Source organism: Argopecten irradians, chromosome 10 (assembly GCF_041381155.1).
Source record: "Argopecten irradians isolate NY chromosome 10, Ai_NY, whole genome shotgun sequence".
Taxonomy (NCBI): domain Eukaryota; kingdom Metazoa; phylum Mollusca; class Bivalvia; order Pectinida; family Pectinidae; genus Argopecten; species Argopecten irradians.
Window position 1 is genome coordinate 12239356 of NC_091143.1, and position 15856 is coordinate 12255211.

The 15856-nt window shown below is 34.7% G+C and overlaps 1 protein-coding gene across 1 annotated transcript in view; it reads left to right on the forward strand.

Moving 5' to 3' along the window:
• Positions 1 to 15847, forward strand: part of LOC138332536 (ras-specific guanine nucleotide-releasing factor 1-like) — a 208050-nt gene extending 192203 nt beyond the window's left edge. Inside the window, exons 31-33 of the mRNA XM_069280541.1 lie at positions 4734 to 4851; positions 5272 to 5340; positions 5975 to 15847. Of these exons, the coding sequence (XP_069136642.1) occupies positions 4734 to 4851; positions 5272 to 5340; positions 5975 to 6094 (307 nt within the window). The 3' untranslated portion in view covers positions 6095 to 15847. The remainder of the gene's footprint in view (positions 1 to 4733; positions 4852 to 5271; positions 5341 to 5974) is intronic.
• The last annotated feature ends 9 nt before the right edge of the window (positions 15848 to 15856 follow it).

Consider the following 15856-nt stretch of genomic DNA (forward strand, 5'->3'; position numbering starts at 1 on the left):
CCTGAGTGTAGATATAAGCTGGTTCCTGAGTGTAAAGGCTGACATTAGCTGGTCCCTGAGTGTAGATATTAGCTGGTCCATGAGTTTAGACATAAGCTGGTCCCTGAGTGTAGATATAAGCTGGTTCCTGAGTGTAAAGGCTGACATTAGCTGGTCCCTGAGTGTAGACATTAGCTGGTCCATGAGTGAAGACATTATCTGGTCCCTGAGTGTAGACATTAGCTGGTCCATGAGTGTAGACATTAGCTGGTCCCTGAGTGTAGACATTATCTGGTCCCTGAGTGTAGACATTAGCTGGTCCATGAGTGTAGACATTAGCTGGTCCCTGAGTGTAGATATTACCTGGTCCTTGAGTGAAGACATTAGCTGGTCCCTGACTGTAGATATTAGCTGGTCCCTGAGTGTAGAGGCAGACATTAGCTGGACCCTGAGTGTAGACATAAGCTGGTCCCCGAGTGTAGATATTAGCTGATCCCTGAGTGTAGGGGTAGACATTAGCTGGTCCCTGAGTATAGGGGTAAACATTAGCTGGTCTATGAGTCTATGAGTGTATATAATAGCTGGTCCCTAAGTGTAGATAATAGCTAGTCCCTGAGTGTATATAATAGCTGATCCCTGAGTGTACAGGTAGACATATATTGGTCCCTGAATGTAGATGGAGATATTTGCTGGTCATTGAATGTAGAGGTAGATATTATCTGGTCCCTGAGTGTAGAGGTAGATATAAGCTGGTCCCTGAGTATAGAGGTAGACATTAGCTGGTCCCTGAGTGTAGAAATTAGCTGGTCCCTGAGTGTAGAGATTAGCCTATCCCTGAGTGTAGAGCTAGATATTAGCTGGTCCCTGAGTGTAGAGATTTACTGGTCCTTGAGTGTAGAGGTAGATATTAGCTGGTCCTTGAGTGTAGATATTAGCTGGTCCCTGAGTGAGACCATTAGCTGGTCCCTGAGGGTAGAGGTAGATATTAGCTGGTCCCTGAGTGTAGAGATTTACTGGTCCTTGAGTGTAGAGGTAGCTATTAACTGGTCCCTGAGTGTAGAGGTAGATATTAGCTGGTCCCTGAGTATAGAGGTAGACATTAGCTGGTCCCTGAGTGTAGATATTAGCTGGTCCATGAGTGTAGAGATTAGCCTGTCCCTGAGTGCAGAGCTAGATATTAGCTGGTCCCTGAGTGAAGATGTTAGCTGTCCCTGAGTGTAGATAATAGCTGGGATCTGAGTGTAGATATTAGCTGGTCCTTGAGTGTAGATATAAGCTGGTCCCTGAGTTTAGAGAAAGACATTAGCTGGTCCCTGAGTGTAGATGTAGACATTTGCTGGTCCCTGAGTGAAGATGTACACTTTAGCTGGTCTCTTAGTGTAGATATTAGCTGGTTCCTGAGTGTAGACATTAGCTGGTCCCTGAGTATAGGGGTAAACATTAGCTTGTCCATGAGTGTAGATAATAACTGGTCCCTAAGTGTAGATAATAGCTGGTCCCTGAGTGTATATAATAGCTGATCCCTGAGTGTACAGGTAGACATATATTGGTCCCTGAATGTAGATGGAGATATTTGCTGGTCATTGAATGTAGAGGTAGATATTAACTGGTCCCTGAGTGTAGAGGTAGATATTAGCTGGTCCATGAGTGTAGAGATTAACTGGTCCCTGAGTGTAGAGGTAGATATTAGCTGGTCCTTGAGTGTAGATATTAGCTGGTCCCTGAGTGAGACCATTAGCTGGTCCCTGAGGGTAGAGGTAGATATTAGCTGGTCCCTGAGTGTAGAGATTTACTGGTCCTTGAGTGTAGAGGAGCTATTAGCTGGTCCCTGAGGGTAGAGGTAGATATTAGCTGGTCCCTGAGTGTAGAGATTTACTGGTCCTTGAGTGTAGAGGTAGCTATTAACTGGTCCCTGAGTGTAGAGGTAGATATTAGCTGGTCCATGAGTGTAGAGATTAGCCTGTGTCCCTGAGTGCAGAGCTAGATATTAGCTGGTCCCTGAGTGAAGATGTTAGCTGTCCCTGAGTGTAGATAATAGCTGGGATCTGAGTGTAGATATTAGCTGGTCCTTGAGTGTAGATATAAGCTGGTCCCTGAGTTTAGAGAAAGACATTAGCTGGTCCCTGAGTGTAGTATGTAGACATTTGCTGGTCCCTGAGTGAAGATGTACACTTTAGCTGGTCTCTTAGTGTAGATATTAGCTGGTTCCTGAGTGTAGACATTAGCTGGTCCCTGAGTATAGGGGTAAACATTAGCTTGTCCATGAGTGTAGATAATAACTGGTCCCTAAGTGTAGATAATAGCTGGTCCCTGAGTGTATATAATAGCTGATCCCTGAGTGTACAGGTAGACATATATTGGTCCCTGAATGTAGATGGAGATATTTGCTGGTCATTGAATGTAGAGGTAGATATTAACTGGTCCCTGAGTGTAGAGGTAGATATTAGCTGGTCCATGAGTGTAGAGATTAACTGGTCCCTGAGTGTAGAGGTAGATATTAGCTGGTCCCTGAGTGTTAATATTAGCTGGTCCCTGAGTATAGAGGTAGACATTAGCTGGTCCCTGAGTGTAGAAATTAGCCTGTCCCTGATTGTAGAGCTAGATATAAGCTGGTCCTTGAGTGTAGATATTAGCTGGTCCCTGAGTGTAGATATTAGCCTGTCCCTGAGTGTAGAGCTAGATATTAGCTGGTCCTTGACTGTAGATATTAGCTGGTCCTTTAGTGTAGATATTAGCTGGTCCCTGAGTGTAGACATTAACTGGTCCTTGAGTGCAGTTGTTAGCTGGTCCATGAGTGTAGATGTAGATAGCTGGTCCCTGAATGTAGATATTAGCTGGTCCCTGACTGTAGACATTAGCTGGTCCCTGAGTTTAGATATTAGCTGGTCCCTGAGTGTAGATGTTACCTGTTCCCTGAGTGTAGATATTAGCTGGTCCTTGAGTGTAGATGTCAGCTGCGACCTTCCCTGCAATACCTATCAATGTTCATGTAGATTTCTGCACCTGTTTAGTTGCACTGTCACACACTTTGTTTTTAACTTCACAAATGATGATAGTTTAGACATGTCAAAGTAAATATTGATGTCAATTGGTACAGCACAAGCTGACCAGGAAAAAAATTGACTAGACAAAAAATTAAACATAAGTAACTTTTTACAATTTATAGCTTACTTAATTAGGTTATATAGTATGCAGCTGACTAGGACACAATCTGAAGCTAACTAGACTTGGGTTTAACTCAAGATTGTACATAAGCCTGACTTCCAGGTAAAAAAAGCCACAGCTTACTCACAGGTTTCACCATTTAATTTCAATTTGCAAATTGATGATGACTTATATGAAAAATTAAATCAAATTTGATTCTATTAAGCACCCCCTCAATCTTCATTTTTTTAGCGCTCTGTGAGCTTATTTGGTAGAGTATGGTAAGCTATTTAAAATTTTAAGCCAAATGTTATAGCATTGCAATATCACAGAGTAATCTGCCCTTGCAGATGGGTATTGATTGTTACATCATTGATTTCTGAACAAGAATAAGTGTCTTTGAAAAAATGATTACAAAATGGAAGGGGAGATAACACAGTAATATGCAAATGAAGAATAATATAAACAGATGTATGGGTATGGTTTAAGGTTGTGTGACAGGTAGGGTAGTAGTTCCCATCATCACTGCGTAGTTGTATAGCTATCATCCACACAAGTTTTGTGTAGTTTTATGTCAAATGCACTCAAATGCATTGATTTCCACACTGTTTTGTGTATATTTGTTTTGAATTATAATTTTGCACTTAAAAAAAAATCCAGAAATGAAAATATATCAGTGAATGAATGATGTGTTAAAATATTGAATTTTTGATATCAAGGGAGATAATTATGAATTATCAATAAGAAAATTATCACTTTTTTGTATAATTAATCAAGTATGCTAACTTCTCAATAATGTCTAGCTAATATAATTCCTATGTTTTCTGATAGGGTCTCTTGGAACTGTTGCAATGTTTTTCCTTACATGCATAATTATGGTAATTTTGGAGCAAAGATGACAAATGTTTACCTAAGGCCAAAAGCCAGTTGATATATTTATTATTTTAACCGTAAAAAAATCATATTATTGAAATATCCGATGTGCTGTTTTAATTACATTACAACCTCAGAGTAGCATAAATCTATGGTAATTACAATCTGTATCTAATTGAAGAAATTATTTCAATGTGTTATATTGAAAACGTGAGGGGGAAAAAAGAAGAAAATACTGCCTCTTTGATTGAAATTATATTTACAATCCTTGAAACTTTGCAGCAAGAAAGAGTTCAGATATATGCTGACTGACTGAAAGTATTAAATATAAATCATTATATTTGCACAAGTGTGCATTATGATGTTTTTCGAAGGACCAGGAAAAAAATCACAAGTTAACGTTATGAACACTGCACAAGTGGGCGTTTTGATGTTTTGTCTTTGGTGGGTTTTTGTGTGTGTTTTTTTCAAATGATGAAACAAAATAAACCAGCTGTATAAATAATTTAAATATGTCATTGTAGTAGTTTCTTCATATCTTTGTGATAAGGGAAAAAATTCTCTTATTGAAATGTTCAAATGAACTGTCATTTAAGATTGAAGATTAATGGATCAAGGGAGGGAGGGGTGGGAACAAGGTATACATACATCCGAAATGAACCTATAAGGAGACCGTATAGCCACAGATTGTGTTACTATGGCGACAGGTTGTGTTACTGAATAACTCTTACCCACAGGTGTGACCCTCCCTGTATACCTTACCTGGGCATGTACCTGACCGACCTCTCGTTTATTGAAGAGGGCACACCCGACAACACCGAGGAGGGACTCGTTAACTTCTCCAAAATGAGGATGGTAATGTCATACTTGTACAAACTCACCTTGTTTTCACATTATATTATATGAATCTTGCATGCAATAAGTATTTGGCAAAAAAAAAAAAATGAGATCAAATAGTATTTTAACAGTTGACCCATAAAGCTCTCAGTTTATGTTTTCTTTGAAGTACTAATGAAATTCAACTCCCATAAATTCAAAAACCATCGAAGACTTTTTGGTCCAATAAGCAGCATTCAATTCATTTTGACATTACTTATCAAGCACCCATGTTTAGGTCTCTAGAAGTGCCCCCAACCTTCAATATTTTAAGAACAGCCAGAAATTGAAATAATTGTAGTTTATGTAATTGACAAAAAACATTGAAAGTTATATTACTGCTGTGTATGAAACATTTATAATAATCATTTTATTTTATCTTGTTGGTTTTATTTTCAGATTGCACATGTTATACGGGAAATCCGCTTATTTCAGCAAACTCCATATAGAATAGAACACCATGTTAGAGTGAGTATAACACAATTTAAGCTAGATGTTAATATTTAACCTACCACTTCTCACAATAACTATCATTTAATCCTGGTCATGGCACCAAATCTTGAACTTATGACCTTCTGTTCACAAGAGGGACATTCTACCATTTGAGTGTTTCATATTTGCATAATAAAGGCCCTCTACCTTTCCAAAACGGTTTTGATATTCAAAATGGGAATGTAAAACCTGTGTTAGTTGACTATATATATATATATATATAGCTGTTCCAGACACTAAAACAATGAAATCAATTTTCACTTTTAACAAAGATTATGCAGGGAGTCTTGCATTTGTCTGGTGTTGTAACTTCATCTTAGGCCATCAATATCAATATTTTAATTCTTACATTATTATAGTTATTGTTTGTAAGTAGCTTTTTTTTTGTTTCCGAAAAGTAGTGGCCTTTAAAGAGTTATCTGCCCTTGCGGGTAGCTATTAGTTCTGACTTCATCAGTTTTTGAGCATCATATCATAATTTAACAGTATTGAAGTCATGATGGATATAGCCACGTAATTCTACTATGTAAATAAGGAATAGCATAATCTGGCCTTAATTTCTCATTACAATTGTGTATTTTGTTTTACGCACATGTTTTTACTTTTCTAGATAACTAACTACCTTCTAGACCCTAATAGACTACTGGATGACGACAGGACATACAAAGCATCTCTAGAAATTGAACCAAAGCAGTCTCGACTATCCACTGTGTCCCTAGCACCATCTTGACCACAACGTTTGTAACCTAGCGACGGTATACTCATTGTGCCAGGACCGGTCCGAGTCCTGCTGTGTCCAGCCCCCTATAGTACCTCCCCTACCCAATGATTGACATATTATCATTCCATATTTGGAGAAGCATTCCATTCTAAGGAGGAGCTTATTTTATACAAGGAATGGTTATTATCCATAAAAGGATGTATGACATTCCATATAAGGATATGTATTCCAAAGAAAGACTTTCGATGATTCTATACAAGTAATGATTCCAGTGAAGGATTTGAATTCCAAAAATGAATATATGTTCCATATAAGGTGTATGTTCAGTACCAGGATATGTTCCATATAAGGAAGTTCCAAATAGAGATGTGTTCCTTATATGGATATACATGTATGTTCCATATAAGGAAGTAAGTTCCAAATAAGGATGTGTTTCATATCAGAATGAACATGTATGGTTTACATGAGGATGTTTGTTCCATATCAGGATTTAAGTTCCATATATGGATTTATTTTTCTGAAACGGGCTTGCGGAGTATTCCTGTGAAGGAAATGAGTTCCAAACATATAAACATATGTCCTATCTTCATCTGTGTAACAACATCTCCTTGAGAATTATGACAGTGTCATTGTTTCTGTTGCAATATTTTGTCTCTTATCAAAGTGGTTGAAGAGTGTGTTTAAAGGAGGATTTGAGCCAAATATCATCTAATTGTTATCAATTGAATTTTTTAACAAAAACCTTTAAATGAACCAAAACAAACCAAAACAAAAAAAAAATCCTGAAGAACTTATATTATTGTCACCATTAACAACAGAACCTATGTTTATTGTATCCATGGAAACACCCGCTCTTTCACAGACACAGGAACCATGGATAAGTCTAAGTTTATGACCATGTAATCATCATCCATTGTTATGGACGTGCTACCATATTTGATAAACCCGGTGACCTCTTGCACTGACGTTGAGATCATGTCAAATCATGTTTGATTGAGAAGTTTTTCACAGTTTTTTTTCAGAACGAAGCTAGATATATTGAAATACAGCATATCCATACCTTTCATGTATGTCATTTGGAAATACATTCTAATCATCATCAGCAATTCCAAAACTCTGTTACCATGACAACACTACATCCATAATGGCATTTCCAAGACCATGCAAAACCTTCATTTTATGTTTACAGGTCAAGGTCAAATGTTTTGGCTATCACCATGATATCACAACTTGTTATTGTCTCTGTTGCCATTGAGACGATGGAATATTTTATTTGTGCATATGGACCAGATAAAATTGTGAGATAGTATGATTTTGAGATATATGTTGTTGGTGTTCATAATGTTGGTATCCATCTTGAATATGGATATTATTATATGTTTATTTAATGGTGCATTCTGGGAGTTTAGGACGAATACCTATCCTCCGCAATTGTGTGCTATTTTTAGCAGTGAAATATCTTTACACTGTTTAATTGCAAGGCATTAATACGTATATTATCCGACCTATTCACCACTGGCTGCAGTTGTTATCCTTCCACACAACCTAGTCCTAGGATGGCCTTCTCCATGACAACCAATGCAATTAGAGGATAATTATACGTTTGTTCAGGATATCATATTTTCTCTTCAATTTTTAATATTCATCTTCATACATGATAATTAAGGTTTATATTATGTTTTTTGTAGTTTAGAATTATTTTATTTATTTTCTATATTGAATCAAATGTTTTCAATACCATTGTGAAATTGCATCTGCCTTCTGAGTGCTTGGGTATAATTTGTTTTATGCTTGGAAGGCCGACAGTGGATACTGGGACCAAAAATTGAGGAAAACTTTGCACAAGATTGGTTTTTCTATTCTTACATCTTATATATATTGATTTCTTTGTACAAAATTATATATGTATCTTAATCACAGAATTTGAAAATGGGTGAAAATGAATTTTTTTTAACTTTTTTATATAGATTTCAAGTCAATTCACCCTACTGATAACACATTTGAACTCTCCTGCATCTAAGAGTGGAACAGTTCATTATTTCATTTCAGGGATGAGTTAAAACTATTTCTGCTGTATTAAGAAACAGTTATTGTCTTGGCTATGTATATCTTTAGTATGCTTTCTGTGTAGGATATGAAATGTTTTCACAATTTTTTTCTTAAAGGTATCATAAGCCGTATTTATTTGATTTTATATGTCTGATTTGGCTTCAAAATGGTGGAGTAATACATTTTGTTGATATATTTGAAATATTTGATACTTTTTTCGCTAAAAGTTTAATAATATTTAAAGCCATTTAAAATTTGAAGAATTAAAAAAGCGCACAACCATATTCATAACATGATTTTCGAATTGGATATACTAATGTAGTGAAAATAATAGGAAATGCAAGATGGAGCATTTCCATGGAAATGCCTAGAAATTAAACAATGTCTGAATAGAAAAGGTTGGAAGATAATCTCATTGTTAAACCTATATCTTTACAAAACCTGAAGAATATATAAAAGGCAACTGATTTTAATTGACAAATCCAGGAGATAATCCCTGCACTGTTAATCTAATAGGTTTACAGCTGGAGATTATTAATCCCATTGATAATCTAAACAAAAATAGGAGATAATCCCTGCACTGTTAATCTAATTCTTTTATTTACAACCAGGAGATTATAAATCCCACTGTTAATCATTATAGTTTACACAACCAGTCGATTATCCCACTCTTAATCTCTGTAGTTTACACAAGCAGGAGATAATCCAATTGCTGATCTACATAGTTTCTACATAGATACAACCAAGATAACCCCACTGTAAATGCATATAGACTACACCAACAGGAGATAATCCCAGTGTTAATCTATATAGTTTACACACAAACAGGAGATAATCCCTGTGTGTATCTATATAGTTTACACACAAACAGGAGATAATCCCAGTGTTAATCTATATAGTTTACACATAAACAGGAGATAATCCAAGTGTGTATCTATATAGTTTACACATAAACAGGAGATAATCCAAGTGTTAATCTATATAGTTTACACACAAACAGGAGATAATCCAAGTGTTAATCTATATAGTTTACACATAAACAGGAGATAATCCAAGTCTTAATCTATATAGTTTACACACAACCAGGAGATAATCCAAGTGTTAATCTATATAGTTTACACATAAACAGGAGATAATCCAAGTGTTAATCTATATAGTTTACACATAAACAGGAGATAATCCAAGTGTTAATCTATATAGTTTACACATAAACAGGAGATAATCCAAGTGTTAATCTATATAGTTTACACATAAACAGGAGATAATCCAAGTGTGTATCTATATAGTTTACACATAAACAGGAGATAATCCAAGTGTTAATCTATATAGTTTACACATAAACAGGGGATAATCCCAGTGTTAATCTATATAGTTTACACACAAACAGGAGATAATCCCTGTGTGTATCTATATAGTTTACACACAAACAGGAGATAATCCCAGTGTTAATCTATATAGTTTACACACAAACAGAAGATAATCCCTGTGTTAATCTATATAGTTTACACACAAACAGGAGATTATCCCAGTGTTGGCTATATAGCAGATACAATCAGTAGATAATTTCAAATGTTTTCACTTTAACCCAAAAAGCAGGATATAACACGATTGTTTACAAAACCTAGGGATAATCCCATTTTGATATACATATAGTTTGAAAAAAAAACAGAAGATAATTTCATTGGTAATCTATAGAGTTGATACAACCAGGGAATATTCCCATTGTTAATTTATGTAGTTTACACAAAACAAGGAGATTAAACTGTTAATCCATATAGACTACTCAATCAGGAGATAATATCAGTATGATGATGGTAATTTTGGACAATATGGAGAATTTGATAACAGAGCATAATTTGGATAGGGAACATTTCTGGTATCATAGAGAGAATGAATAAGGGAATCCCCAAACATTATCAAGAATATTTATAGACAAAGGAATCCCCAAACATCATAGAGAATAAAAACAAGGGAATCCCCAAACATCATACAGAATATTTATAAACAAAAGAATTCACTGGCAAATATTGAAAAGGAAAGCCTTTTTAGATTTAGATTAAAACATAAACATGCAATATAGCACATCAGGGTGAAAAATCAAATATCTTGTCATTATTACATCGACTATATTTTAAAATAATGTCTTGGAAATTTTTTTAACGATGATTTGGATAAAGAAATCTCTGACAGTATAGAGACCATAGAATTGTGAATTTCTCTGGTTATGCCCTAAACCAATGACTATTAAACACTTAAGGCAATACGAAGAAGAATCCAATCCCTTCACTGTATTTCCATACCACATATGATGTTAACATTAGGTTAAAATGTTTTAACTGTTTCTCAAAGTGATATTTGTACAATAATTGTTTTGTTATTTACATCAAAGTTCTGTTTATTTATTATTGATGTCAATGATATATTGAGAGAGAGAGAAAAGATAAATACATTTATCTGCGATATTGTTGATATAGGATTGATTTTTTTATTTGTTTGAAATGTCACTTATTGGATAATTGTTTTTGTTGATAAAGCCAATACTCAGCTGATATTTAGTGTTGTCTTGTTGGACTACGTTTGATGAGAGCAGGATGGAGGTGCATCATCAATATTTGTTTAAAAATAAACTTATCTAGTGAAACTTAATGCTGTAGTTAGCCTTACTTACAATGATTGGTTCGTTCTGTTAGCTTAGCTATTCTTAAGAAAAAACCAGATGATTTCCGTATATAGATGTTTGGCAGAAAGGATATTTATTGGATGATTCTTGTTAGAAGCATAACTTGTTTGTAAGGTAGGCCATTGATTTAATTTCCTGTGGGAGGCGGTGTTTCTCTCTTTAAAGACATGGCTTGTTTCTTAGGCCAAAAACTGATTGGATGCTGCCTGTGAAAGGTGTGGCTTGTTTCTTAGGCGAAAAACTGATTAGATGCTGCCTGTGAAAGGCGTGGCTTGTTTCTTAGGCCAAAACATGATTGGATGCTGCCTGTGAGAGGCGTGGCTTGTTTCTTAGGCCAAAAACTGATTTGATGCTTCCTGTGAAAGGTGTGGCTTGTTACTTAGGCATGAAACTGATTGGATGCTTTCTGTGAAAGGCATGGCTTGTCACTTAGGCTTGAAACTGATTGGATACTTCCTGTGAAAGGCGTGGCTTGTTTGTTAGGCTGGAAGCTGATTGGATGCTGCCTGTGGAAGGCGTGGTTTGTATTTGATTGTTTGTTAGGCTGGAAACTTACTGGATGCTGCCTGTGAAAGGAATGGATTGTTTCTTAGACTGGAAACTGATTTGATGCTGCCTGTTGAAGGTGTGGCTTGTTTGTAAGGCAGAAAACTGATGGCATGTTCCTGTAAAAGGAGTGGTTTATTTTTGTAAGGCAGCTAGGAAACTGATAGGATGTTTCCTATTAGAGGCATGATTTGTTTGAACTTAATTGGATAGTTCCTATAGGTGATACGTGTAGCTTTATTATATGTTAAACTTAAGCTGATTCTATATTTACTGTTAAGGGTGTGTTTGTTTCAGATATATAAACACACAGGTGTGTTGATATTGATATGAAAGGTGGCAAATAATGTTGGATGTAAAAATTATGGTTAAAAAATAGTTAAATGTGTAGATCTATAGATACTATAACTTTGACTTTAAGGTTGTGATTTACAGGCCTCAATCCTGCTTTTGTTGTCGTATTTTCATAGTTAAAAGTGGTATTAAAATATCATCATGTGACGTTGAGAGACACACAGGAGTAGGTAGGTGTAGTTTTATGAATGGATGGAGATAAGAATCATTTATTTTGGAGGCATATTGCATGGCCACTACAAATTTGCTGTGATGTCCACTTGTGGTGTATTATACATTCTGTAAGATATCGGGTTCTGAAATACTGGTGACTCAAAATGAAGGTATGGCTGTTCTACAGAGTTGTGTTGTAGGCAAATAGCAGACAGGATTACATATGGATTTCCGTATGTCCTTTTTTATTTTCACTTTTGTGTTTGCTTTCTTTTCTTTTATTAAAATCTATTGAAAGTATGCCAAAGTGAAGGACACTCAGGTTTATTAAAATAAATTGACCTTCTTTCAGTGACAAAAAGGCCAGAGTAATCAAACCTATCTAAGAACTCACGAAATCTATGTTTTCAACGCAGAGGTTATTTTTTTATATTGATACCATAACTATGTGGTGTTATTTGGTAGGACTGATATTATAGCTTTCACGTATTAAGTAATATTTTGCATATTTCCACTAATATTAATGATTACATGAATAGCTATTTAGCTTGGAACACTAGAAATTAAAACATTCTATGACAACTTTTCTTTTTATCATTGTCTTTTGTATATCATTTTATATTTTATTTACTGTTAAATAATTTAATCATTTTGTTACCATAGTAACACTGTCGTTTTGTTTTAATCTGTTTTTTATTAATGCTTAGAGATCAAGAAGTTTTGTTGATAAATTGTTCCCTACCTCATAGATGTTTACATGAACCTGCAGTACGATATAGGGGTCAAGGTCATATTAAATTATGCTCCCAGCAAATAAATGAAGGTCAAGGTCACTTTCAAACTAAGGTATCTGTATCTTCTTAAATGGTGTCATTTCTTATGTCAAATTTATAAATGCCACAGTAATTCTGTTATCGTATGAAGTCTTATTATCATGGAGAGTTATCTGCCCTTGTGATCATGTAGTGTTTCATTTTTACACGAATGCTGTTTGTTTGAAAGTGCAAAAAGTGAGAAACGACAAAGGGTATCCATATATTAGAAGAAAAAATTTACATGTAAATGATTTTACATGTAAGTCACTTATTTACCCCCAAATTAATGGATGCTTCTTATTCCATAAAGCACTACATGTAAAGATCTTTATTACGAAAGTGAATGAGTTGGCAGTGTATTAAGATATTCTAGCTATCTATCATTTTAATTAATTTATCTGTCTTTTTTTCAGACAACAAATATTATTCATTGCATTAAAATACTCACCAATTTGTCTGCCAACCTTTGTAAGCTGTTATTTCAAATCCAGATGAAGGTTTCACTTTAAAGTTTAGTTTTATTGTGTTCTTGTCCAACTACAAGCAATATTGTGTGCAGTAAGGTAAACAGACTGACCACATACGATTCAGACATGATCATTTAGTATTATTATTTTGCATGGCATGAATGAACTTATTTTCTGAGCTTGTCATTACGTACATGCATCTATTACTATGCATGTATTTTAACATACCTACAAATATCCATCGTCTAAAGGATGAAACATTCTTATGTGATGTTATCTGCTATAATGAATTGCATTACAATGGAAATAAAGATAATACAATCATAATTGAGTGCAATATTCTAGATACGAAATCAATGGCTTCAAATTACAAGATATTCTGTATATTTATGCTTCTCGATGATTGTTTATAAATCTAAGTTTTGATTCATTACCTAATTGTGTAGTAAAATTCCTTTAAATGAAGGGAATTTTTGCCTGAAAATAGCAAGATATTAAAAGATCCTTCTAGATAACACTTGATACTGTTTTATCCCATCTGTCAATATCAATCGTTTTATCAATTGTAAAAGGCGTACCTTTTTTACTGACCACAAAATGTTTTGTGATTTTTTGTTCATTAAGGAAAATGAAATGTGTTTAGAGTTTATTGAGTAAATATTTGAACTGCTATTATAAGCACAAACTGACGGTACTAATTGTTGAAAGATCTCGGTTATCTACCTGTGTATTGTTACACCTGTGAGTTTCCACCTGTATACATTATCTTTTCTCTTCGTGTTCTATTTTTATCTGATGTATCGAGATTTTACTTTTTATACAGCTTAATTAATTAGCCTTAGTACGAATACATATTATATATTTACATGTTTATAAAGTGTCCCAGTTCTAATTAAGGGGTATGTGCAATTAAATTGTTAAAGAGATTTAAATTTGTGTGTATCTGTAACTACAGCTTTATAGTTGTTGACAGTTCCCAGGGTATGGGATCTCTGACAATGTATTTATAGAACAAAAATCAGGCTAAATCTATACCAAACATATATGCTTTGTGCTATATCACATTATCTGCCTGTTTAATTCAGTGACTTTTGTCATTTCTTAAAGTATTAACATTTCAAAATCTGTCATAAGTGTAATATGACCAGTAGGAATATCCATTGTGTAGCAGTATATCAACAATGACATGACGTCAGGACTTGTCATACTCTGGATGTGTCAGGACTCAAGGATTCCATGATAAAATGGCTGCTTCCCCTGGGATGGTTACCTCCTATTTTAACTATGAAACCTTTAGAACATAGATCCTTGTAGTGGAAGGATAAAATGAATGTATTCATTTCATGCGAGATTTTATGAAGTTTGCCTCAAGATTTAATTTTTGCTCTAAACATTGGCTAACATACATTTTTGAATAAACTGTGTCTGACACAATTTTAGAGTGACATTGATGATTGTATAACTTAAAAAAAAAAATAAACAAAAAAAAAACTTGGCAAATCCTTAAATGACCATAACAGCCATTAGGATCTAAATACATATCAACTAACTTCAACTGTTTATTTAATTGAATTCTGAGCCTACTTTAATTGTGTTCGTGGAATCATGACTCGCGTCATTATTCCAGGGGACACCTACAAGATTACTCTGGATGTGTTATATTATTTCTGGTGTCATTTAAGATCAACTTTAATAAAGATCACAAGAGATCGAAACTGTATTGTTGTGTGATCACTGGCAACACCTAAAATGAATATCAATATTTTTGTGCTGAATTTAAATATTTAGCCTAAAAACACCTTCTCGCAAGAGGTTAATATTGTTACCCAACTTATATAACTATGCTACTTAGTTAGATGTCGGTGAGTTATACATACTCATTGAGACTTTTGTTGGAGACAATGGTTGTGGCCAACAGTTATAATAATTCTGTGGTATTTTACAATATGTCATAGGCAAGGTTGTGTCTACTCAGTCTTATTTAAATAGGAGACTTTGTCTCGTATCATTTGATTCTTCTTATTTAAATAGGAGACTTTGTCTCGTATCATTTGATTCAAGTTTTTGTTACTTTTAATGTGTCAAAACCATGGTGACGCTTGAAGTCACCATTGTTCCTTTTATGCCTTCCCTCCCCTAGTAAAACACATGGAACCGACCCGCTAAAGGATACGATGACATTCAATGTGAAGGAATGGGGGAATAGGCCGGATGGAACTGTTTGCTTGATAATATACAGAATAATAGAGAATCAAGTAAATGGTGAAGTTATTTGATATTTAATTAAAGATGGCATTGCTCTATATTTTTGCACTTTCACAAAAGTCTTAAATCTACAAAACCTTGTGATTCAGGGTGCTTTACAAACCAGTATCCATATATAATGGCATGGCCATATTTGACTACTAGCAGTCTATAGCGGTTTCCTTGTGAGGTAAATATAGTAACTGTAAGGTAGTGTTCCAGTGGTGGTATACATCTATATATAACAGTCACTAAGAGTAATTGACAGAAATGATGAAATGCTGTGTTATATATGAATTGATGTACATACTATACAAAATGTGATCTATTAGTTGTGTTCATGCTCCTTCTTTTCCTTTCATGTTGATCAGAGTTGTATCAGACTGATGTACAGCCGATTCAGCAGCTTTACAGCGTAAAGGTGGTTGATAATAAAATTTTATCTTCGTACACACTCCAGACT